This window comes from Bidens hawaiensis, unplaced genomic scaffold, assembly GCF_021521415.1.
Source record: "Bidens hawaiensis isolate Kalapana, Puna unplaced genomic scaffold, B.hawaiensis_p1.1 tig00024008_1, whole genome shotgun sequence".
Classification (NCBI taxonomy): domain Eukaryota; kingdom Viridiplantae; phylum Streptophyta; class Magnoliopsida; order Asterales; family Asteraceae; genus Bidens; species Bidens hawaiensis.
The window spans coordinates 355,657-365,668 of NW_027493782.1; the positions used below are offsets into that span (position 1 = coordinate 355,657).

Below are 10,012 nucleotides of genomic sequence, written 5' to 3' on the forward strand. Positions count from 1 at the left end.
GCCTATACGAAGTGGAACCATCTGGTGAGCTTAGAAGGAAACTCACCTTGTCATCTTCAAGCATTTTAACGTCTTTACCTTCTAAGTATGGTTTGAGGCGATATCCATTCACCCCTTGTTTAACTTGATTTTGCATGTCCTCAACCTCAAGATCACCAAACCTCCCTACTCTTGTGATGACATAAGGACCCATCCGCTTACTTTTTAGCTTCTCGGGAAACAATTTGAGTCTTGAGTTGTACAACCACACCTTTTGCCCAACTTTAAATGTTCACTTTCTTATCTTAGCATCATGCACCCTTTTTAATTTATTTTTATAAGCCGGGGCACATTCATATGCTTCATCCCGGAATTCCTCTAGTTCGCTCAGCTTCAATTTCCTCAAATCGTCGGATTCATTATAATCCATATTAACATTCTTAATTGCCCATAATTCCCGGAGAGCCAACTCCATTGGCAAATGACAACCCCTTCCATACACCAACCGATAAGGAGTGGTACCAATAGGTGTCTTGTAAGTGGTTCGATATGTCCACAATGCATCATCCAACTTAATCGACCAATCTTTCCTATCAACCCGAACAGTTTTCATCAAAATTTCCTTAATTTGGCGATTAGAAACTTCAACTTGGCCACTCGTTTGAGGGTGGTAAGGCATTGCAATTCAGTTATTTACACCGTAACGTTTAAACAATTTGCCAAACCTGAAGTTTTTAAAATGTGATCCACCATCACTTATAATTACTATTGGAACACCAAATCTTGAGAAAATGTTGGATTGTACAAACTTACACACAACGGAGTGATCATTAGTTCTTTTTGCGACCGCTTCAACCCATTTTGATACGTAATCTACCGTAAAAAGAATGTATACATACCCATACGAGTTTGGAAACACATAGACAGAAAATCTATGTGGGTGTTCGCCGCAAACCATTAGAATCCCAAGAAGGAGATAAAGTATTACTCAAAGTATCACCTTGGAAAGGTGTAGTTCGGTTTGGAAAGAAAGAAAACTTAGTATGCGTTCTATTGGACCGTTCAAAGTACTTTAAATAATCGGACTAGTTGCATATCTATTAGAATTACCCGAAGAAATGAAAGACATTCACGACATATTTCACGTATCAAACTTACACAAGTGTTTAGCCTGTTTTTCTGATGAGGATCGATGAACTCAATATTGATCTACTAAACCGAAAATGCACAGTGTTTGTTTCAGCGCATTTTGGTACTAATTGATAAAGGAAAACGTCCGAGCACATAAACACGATGTAAATATTAACTCGTTGAAGCTCATTAGAAATTTTTGCAGAGTATCGTTACAATATGTGTCTCGTAAGACTGAACGGTTACAAATTAAAACTAACTGAACATATATATAGACACATGCACATTCGCTATAGTTCAACACTCATTCTCTATACTTGAAATCACATTTTCTCCCATTCGTTTGACTTGACATCTCATTCGTTAATTTGCATTTCATTCATTCGTGAAGCTTGACATTGCACATTTGTTAAGTTTTCATCTTGCATTCGTTTTCATGTGTGCATTCCAATCACACCTCATTCGTTTCTTTACATCCTCATTCGTTAAACTTCTTTCCTTTCATTTGTTAACTTGTATGCTTGATCATTCGTGCTCATTATTTAATGCTCATATTTCATCTTGTACAAAGACTAAGCGACTCACCGATTCAACTCCCAACACTTGTCACATTTCTTGTACTAAAAAACCCCCTTGACAATTTCTGGAGTTCATTAAACTTTTATATTTGTCGCTTTCAGTTGGTCATTCACTTAATCATAATGTGTGACTTTATATAGGTAATGCCATGCAGAAAATGCACTAAAAAACTCCCCCTTGACATTAGTTGTACGTCTCCAAGCCTTTATCAACATCACTCTTGTACACACGATCGACATCATTACTCCCCATTATCACGAATATCCTATCATAACTTAATTTCACCAACTTGAGAAGATTCAGGGATTGAATAATCATCATTCTATCAAAACTGCAGACAATCAACACATTCGATCAATAAACCGTATAGTTTTATCTTGATTTAGCATTTGAGCACAAAATAGTATGAATAGAATGTGTAATGGTGAACACAACTTTTGTAATTAGGAAAAACAATTCGAAAATTATATATCACTTGTCAGAAGATAAAAAATAAATTGGAAAGAAAAAATTCTTTTTGGCTTTTACAAACTTAATGCTAAAACACACTCAAAATATTTTTTAAATTTTCAAAATTAATATCAAAACACAACAATTTTTTAATTTTCTCAAAATGATGAAAGAAAAATAAAGCAGTAAATGTAAGTAGTAAAAATAATTTATATGTTTGTGAGAAAGATCAGAACATGGGATCATATTCTAGTAAAGTCCAAGATTCCACTTCAATTTTGATATTATTATGCACATAATCATTATTGTAAATATAATTGTCCACTTTAATCTTTATCCAGACCCTTCAGTAGCTTTACGATACGTATTATGTTTCATTTAAGCACAAATATACAGTGGGCCCTATCAATCACCCAAAATTTGTTTACCTTTATACGGGGAATTTCACATTTATATATCTTTTCTTTCATAATATGATTAACTATGCCCCATGCAAAAATAACAAAGAGAAAATAAAGAAGAAGGTTAAAATGTTCCCTTACGATCGGTATTTCTACACGCAGATAAGGTTCCATTTTAACAAAATATAAATATAATGTAAGTTGAATTTGTACAGGGCCTTAACCTCCAGTTCGATACATGAATTTCATCTAACATTTCGGATCTTTCATATTTGTATTCGTATTCGTTTACCGGTCTCAGGAATATATTTCGGATCTTTTTTATTAATTAAAACTTGTATTTTTAGTGTTTAACTTGGTTTAACTAATTTTATATTTTAATAACTTTTAAACTTGTCAAACAATGCTTAAAACCCCTTAAAATCGCTTATTTCGGCTAAAAACTGTGTTTATAGAAGTACATAGACTAATTTTGCCAAATCTTTCCTTTTTTTCGACTAAATTAATGAAAATTAAGCTCCAAGATATGTAAATTAATTTTTTAAAACACCCCAAACTGTTTTCTTGTTGTCCAAGCCAAATTTTATTAGTTATTATACCCGATTTTCTCATTAATAGCTTATTTTGTTTCCTGATAGAGTGGATTCCTTCTTAAAGGCATTATAACAATCAATATTTAATCAGAACACACCTCTAAACCCTTAAAGCTACTGAAGTCCAGCCATCCTCCCCATATCCCACGAAATTCCCTTTTCCATTGTCAATTTCTTCAAAAATAATCAAGTTCTTCAAGCTGCTGTTGACTTTCAAGCTTCAAGACCTCGTTGACCACAAATTTCTCCTAGTTCCAATCATCGTTTGAGTAAGTTGTCTTCTTTAATATTGAAGGTTTTTATCTCCTTTACAATAGCCTTGAATCAATTTCTCAAATTGAGGGAGTTTCGGTGGTCAATTTGATCCCAGGCCGTTAAGGGTGTTTTAGTCAAACTTATTTGACTTGTCAATATCTCCATCTTCGGGTCAGAACTAGATTTTGATCCATAAGAATATTTTGTTCCAAATAAATTTTTGAGTGAACTTTTAAGGCCCCGATGTAACGATTCCGACGAAACCCGATATACCCTAACCGGTAGACAATAGTTACATCATATTTAATGTCGGAAACATGAATTACCATGGTAATTATACGAGAATACATGGCTCACTGTATTGATTGTACGTGAATATGTAATTCATCGTATTGATTATGCGATTACTCGATCGGTAGTTATTGAAACCCGAACGAATCGAGGGTTCAATTATAGACGATATCTATAATATTTAGTGATTTTACGAAGCATTAATGCTTCGGGATAAGTAAAGTATGGCACAGAAAAAGAATTTCGATTTAATGTACGTCGGTACGTTAAACGAAACCTTTAATACCAAACCGAGCAAGAGACGATCGATCAAGCCGAAAAAGATGCGCAATAATTAATAATATGATGTTTTAAGTTAATAAATGTCAGGGTTTAAGTTTTTAAAGTTTTTAAATCGATTTTATATAAATTTCATTTTTTAGCCGAAAAAACGACCGTTTTAGCCTCGTTTTAAGCCGAATTAGACATTTAACCGAAAAAACGAACTGAACCAGATTATCCAAAACATTATCCGGATAACGGGAATCCAAACATGTGGTCTAGAATGGAGAGGTGGGTCCCACCCCACCCCCCTTGAATCCGATCGGCCCTAAGGGCTCTCCCCTAGCCTTTATTTCTTTTTTTTCATCCAACAATCCAACAATCCTTCAAACCTCTCAACTTCATGATCAAAAACCCGAGCTTTTGGAGCAAGAAAACAAGGTAAAGAATCGAGTTAATCACGTTTCTATCTTCGTTTCTTGAGTTTGTTTGCAAGAAAATGAGGTTTCAAAGATGAAAACCGATTCTTGCATGAGCAAGTGATGTATACGGGTTATACAAGGGATCTTGGTCCAAGAAAGGAGTTAAACGAATCAAAAACGAATTTTTACGGTTTAAATCTTTGTTTTTGAATCATAACCGAAACTATAGTGTAAGAGGCTTGATCGTGATTGTAACTTGCTTGGTATTGTGGTATGTTGGTTGTAGGTTCTGTGTTTAGTGGTAAATAAGGCGGAAAGACGAGTTTGTAGCTTGTAGTGGCGGAAAACGAAAGGTATATTCGGTTTATGTCGGTTATGGAATTTTGGGACAGATTGTGATGTGTATAGATTTAGGTCATGAAATTTTACAGGGATGTTCTACACATTAAAATAAGAGTTCTATGAATTTTTGGTAATTTTTGGATAAAGGATGAATATTTGGTGAATTTAATGCTCGGTTTTGGCTAAAAATGGTGAAAAATAGTTAAATATCATGAAAAATTCTGGAAAATTGCAGATAAGATTTTTATATCATGTATAAGTCACACACAAAATTTGAGGTCAGTTGGAGAAGTCTAAGTAGGCTTTTCAGTTAAACGAGTTCTAGGGTTTTCTAGCTCGGTTTTAGTGAAAATGGCATGTAAAAGAAGATTTTTGGCACTGGAAAAATTACAGGGGACTATGTGGATGGCAGGGGACATCCAGGAGAAATTTGGGATTTTTCTAAGATCGTTTGGTATTTACGACATATTTAGTGTTTAAATGGTGTTTAAAAATAGATAAATAAATTTTAAATATAAGAATTAATTCTGGAAATAATTTTATAAAATTCCCCACTGTTAAAAAGTTATTTGTGCAAAATTTTAAGATCCGAGAGTAAACGGATAATTATTTGTGCTAATTATCAAACTTTTAAAGTTAAAACGCGTAAAACGGTGAAGTTCGCTTAAGCGAGCTGACTGGTGTATAAAAACCCTAAAAATGAACTATTTTCATATAAATGAGTTAATAAATTATCCGAAAATAATTCGGATGATTTGAGCAATTTTAACCTATTTTAACAGTTTCCGGTACGCTAAAGACGGAAACGGGTCCCGCGGCCAAACGGGGGGTCTAAACCGAGCTCAAATTTCACAACTTTACTTAAACTATCAGTCAACGACTATTTTCGGGTCGCGTGTGACCAAACTCATTTTTTGAAACATAAAAACGGATAACCGTGCTAGGCACGCAAAACGAGAAAAACGACTAATAGTAGTTGTGACCATGGAACTCTAAACGAAATCACAATCTGAGTCCGGAGAAGTGTTTCTGGGTTAACCTTGCCCCCAGAACGGGTACAGTGCTGGGTTAACAGTGTCCCCAGATGTACCGGTTAACTTGGTTAAAGTTATATTAATAATGAGTGTATAGTAACGATCGTAGGGATCATATTACAGATTGGACGTGTTAACTGATAATGATTGTTGTTACCTGCTTGCATGTGCTAAGGTGAGTTTCACGAGCCCCTTTTTCTGAATTGTTTTCAAATATTTTCCCGGGGCGGAAGCATGTTGCTAATAAAATGTTTAAGTACATACCGAACGCATGGATTTGCGTTTATTTATAAATATTTGATTGTACGGGAATCGTATGAAATGGGTACATTACTGGGTTAACAGTGTCCCCAGATGTCTCTAGAAGTGTTTCTGGGTTAACATTGCCCCCGGAATGGGTACATTACTGGGTTAACAGTGTCCCCAGATGTCTCTAGAAGTGTTTATGGGTTAACATTGCCCCCGGAATGGGTACAGTACTGGGTTAACAGTGTCCCCCCAGATGTCTCTAGAAGTGTTTCTGGGTTAACATTGCCCCCAGAATGGGTACAGTACTGGGTTAACAGTGTCCCCAGATGTCTCTAGAAGTGTTTCTGGGTTAACATTGCCCCCGGAATGGGTACAGTACTGGGTTAACAGTGTCCCCAGATGTCTCTAGAAGTGTTTCTGGGTTAACATTGCCCCCGGAATGGGTACAGTACTGGGTTAACAGTGTCCCCAGATGTCTCTAATATATGATTATCGTAATGATTTATCACTGTTTATTTAAATTAGTGAAACTCACCAACTATTCGTAGTTGACCCGTTTTCTCACATGCTTTTCAGGTACAACTAAGATGAAGTGATTGCTTACGTGCTAAGTGCTTGATGTGTGTAAGATTTGCGTGCAGGATGTTAGGATACATTGTAACAATTAGAATTGTGTATCGTATTGTATGATGTGTGTATCACCTAGACGGTAATGAAATACAAATAATGTAATTTGAAGTATATTAATATATTCAGTTTTCTTTATAAACAATGTGGTTGATATCAGACGAGTCTGTCGCACTCCGTTTACGTTTCCGCTGCGGTTGCGGGGTGTTACAGAACTTGGTATCAGAGCCATTGGTTATAAAAGAATTAGATGTCTTTAAAAGATACCTAAAATATAACCAGTAGCTCAAGTATAATAGGATCTGAATATCAACTAATAATATATAGTGACGAGAGCTGGATGAACTTGGATGGACAAATGAGTTATTATGGTCCGGAACATAATAACAGACTTGTCCGCACGAGGGAATTCAGGGGAAGTCACGGGGTACATTAATAGGTAAAAATGGCAACATACGTGTAAAGTATATAGTATTATTTATACGTGCTAATGTGTGTATATATATATGTACATATCTTGTGGGTACATGTATTGAGAAATGGGACCCGGATAAGGAACCGGGGAAGGAAATAATAAAAAGTACCGAGGATGCTGAAATTTCTAGAGCATCGGTTGATGATAAGTCTGACTTATTGGGCCATAGTTATGATAGTGCCAAGTTAGATCTCCCGTTTGACATTAACCAGAAATATCTAGTAGCCGTCACTCCCAACCGAAATTGATAAATCCTTTACCCTACCAATATCGGTACCGTATATTCTAATAACCCCAGATGTTCACCTGAACCGTCGACCCTCACGTACGGACGGACCCGTACCTGAACCCGTTCTTATTCCATTAAGGTAAAAAAAAAATAATAATAATAAATTTGATAATAAATGAGCAGATAAAAATAATATAGAAATATATATATATATGTATTGCTCACTCACAAACATATGAGACAGACCAACTTCAGATCGAGAATTACCGATTTTAGCAAACCTAGAACGCCTGAGGACATTGACTGAGCGAGTGTAGAGTTTCCCATAATAGTAATTAATAATATTTGTAGGCAACCCATGTTGCGCAATTACCTTGAACCTTGCAACTCCCTATGTTATCCTTACATCCGTTAGATGTCTACACCCATGTATACTAGAATAGAATGATTAACCATACACAAAGAAGTGTTGGAATCATTAGAGCATAGTTGGTTATTCGTTCGTAGGTGGTATACCGTGTATGCCGAATGTACGAATGGACACGGATATTATAACTCCGTGGTACGTAATCGTTTGGTGCTCACGGTGAGTATGTATCGGTTATGCTGACATGCAGAAGGATATTGAAATCAAGCATAGCAAACATTAATCTGTGTTGAGAAAGATCTATATGTCAGATGGTGACAAGGGTTATGAATCATATTTAGACGTTAACCGACGTCAGGTTAAGTCCATATGTTATTATATTTGTGGGACATATATACTAGATGCCGGTATGTGTAATATATATGATAATATTTGGTGTGTATATGTACCTGTTGTTATGATTGAGCTGGTAACGAGTTATATGGTGAGGTAGTATTGATTACTGCGTACGGGATGAGTACGGCAGAATGACATAAAAAGAGTAACTCCAATGATGGAGATTGATATGATTCAGTTGATTGCTCAAAGATAGCAGATGATGATACCGAATGTCGTATCACAGATCACTGCTAGTGTTGATGCAAATGTGATAGAAGAATTATAGATCGAGCAATCACATGATTATGAATATTTCAACTCTTAATGTTATTACTAAGAGTGATAATGTTCCACTGAATACTATTATGACTACAAGTATTAGTTATAAACTAAACATGAATAGTAGTCGTAATGAATTAGATCCGGTATGAAGGATATGTTTGTTGTTTGTGTTAAGGGGATTATTAATAGTTTACTGATGGTAAAGGGAGGAATAGATTAGCGAGTGGATAGAAAAAGATCGAAATGGTTAAGGATATTGGTAAGAGTCTAGAACATTGTGTAGTGAAATATGCTACAGATATGTTGGTAGATTATGTTGTATCGTGATGGAACACGATGGTACAAAATTATAGTTAGAAAATTATTGCTCAGATGATATGGTCAGGATTTAAAATTCTTGTGCTAGAGCACTTTTATTCGAGTAATTAAACTCAGAGATTGGAAAACTGAGCTATGAAAGATAGAAATGTTGTGTGCTGATCACTTAGAACACGCTAATCGTTTGAAGGAATTGTCATGTCTGGTAACATGGCTAATTACTTCTGAAACTAAGCGAAGTGAGCGCTATATGGGGGACTAACTCCATCGATAAAGAGTATAGTCAACCCTGTAAAATATACAACCTTTGGAAGGGTTGTGTCACGAGCCAGCATTGATATATTTGACTTTATGGGAAGCGGAATGGAAGGACGTTAGGTGAGACGTCGAGTGTTAAAGAAGAGAAATGATAAAGGTATAGTGCAAGATAGACTTTTGAATAAGTAGGTATGTCCTACAACCCAGAATTATACTAAGACTAGTTCTGGTGTGAAAACATGAACCGCATGAAGGGTCCTTCCCTAAATGTGGAAAATATGGTTATCGACAGGAAGAAGAATGTCGAGTGATAGTAGGCCACAGGTGTGGTAAAGATGGACGTAATGCCCCAATTGTAGAACCAATTGAAGCCATGTGAACCGGCAACCCCAACCCATTCGTGTATAACCACTCCGAACCCAACAACCTCAATAACAATCCATCCAAAGAAATCAAATATGAAAAGAAGATGATTAGAAGCTCTCTTTTGGACGATGAAGCGATTAAATACAGAGAAAAGTGTACGGTATTATGTTACCACTCTAATATCATCTTGAGATGTTATAATATTTACGACAAGAAGACGTTGTGTATTTAACAAACGCAATTGCCAAAGTATTTAAAAGAAAACATATAGAAGATATCCCGGTGGTACGCAAATTTCCACAAGTTTTCCCAGAAGAACTTCCTGGATTACCGCCAACCCGACAGGTCGAATTCAGAATCGATTTAATGTCTCAAGCTGGCCCTGTTGCTAAAGCACCCTACCGACTTGCACCGTCCGAGATGCAAGAATTATCCAATCAGTTACAAGAATTTTTGGAAAAGATTTTATACGACCTAGTTAGTCACCATGGGTGCACCAGTTTTAATTGGGAAATGAAGGACGAAAGTGTTAGGATATGTGTTGATTAGGGAGAATTGAATAAAGTGACGATCAAGAATAGGTATTCACTTCTTCGAAGTAAATGATCTGTTTAACCAACTGCAATGGCGATTTATTTTTAGAAAATTGATCTTATATATAGTTATCACCAAATGAAAAATCCCAAGAGGAGGACGTTGCAAGCAACAGCGTTTCGGACTCGCTA

The 10,012-nt window shown here is 35.9% G+C and overlaps 1 protein-coding gene across 1 annotated transcript; it reads right to left on the minus strand.

Annotated features, from left to right (window-relative positions):
- Nucleotides 1–271: 271 nt before the first annotated feature.
- LOC143568568 (uncharacterized) lies at nt 272–658 on the minus strand. Its single transcript, XM_077054694.1, has one exon. It carries the CDS (start codon nt 656–658, stop codon nt 272–274), a length of 387 nt encoding a protein of 128 aa, XP_076910809.1.
- Between the last annotated feature and the right edge of the window lie 9,354 nt (nt 659–10,012).

Bases quoted from the DNA above. Each gene is read 5' to 3' on its own strand.
- LOC143568568 (XM_077054694.1), bottom strand. From the start codon at position 658: ATGCCTTACCACCCTCAAACGAGTGGCCAAGTTGAAGTTTCTAATCGC.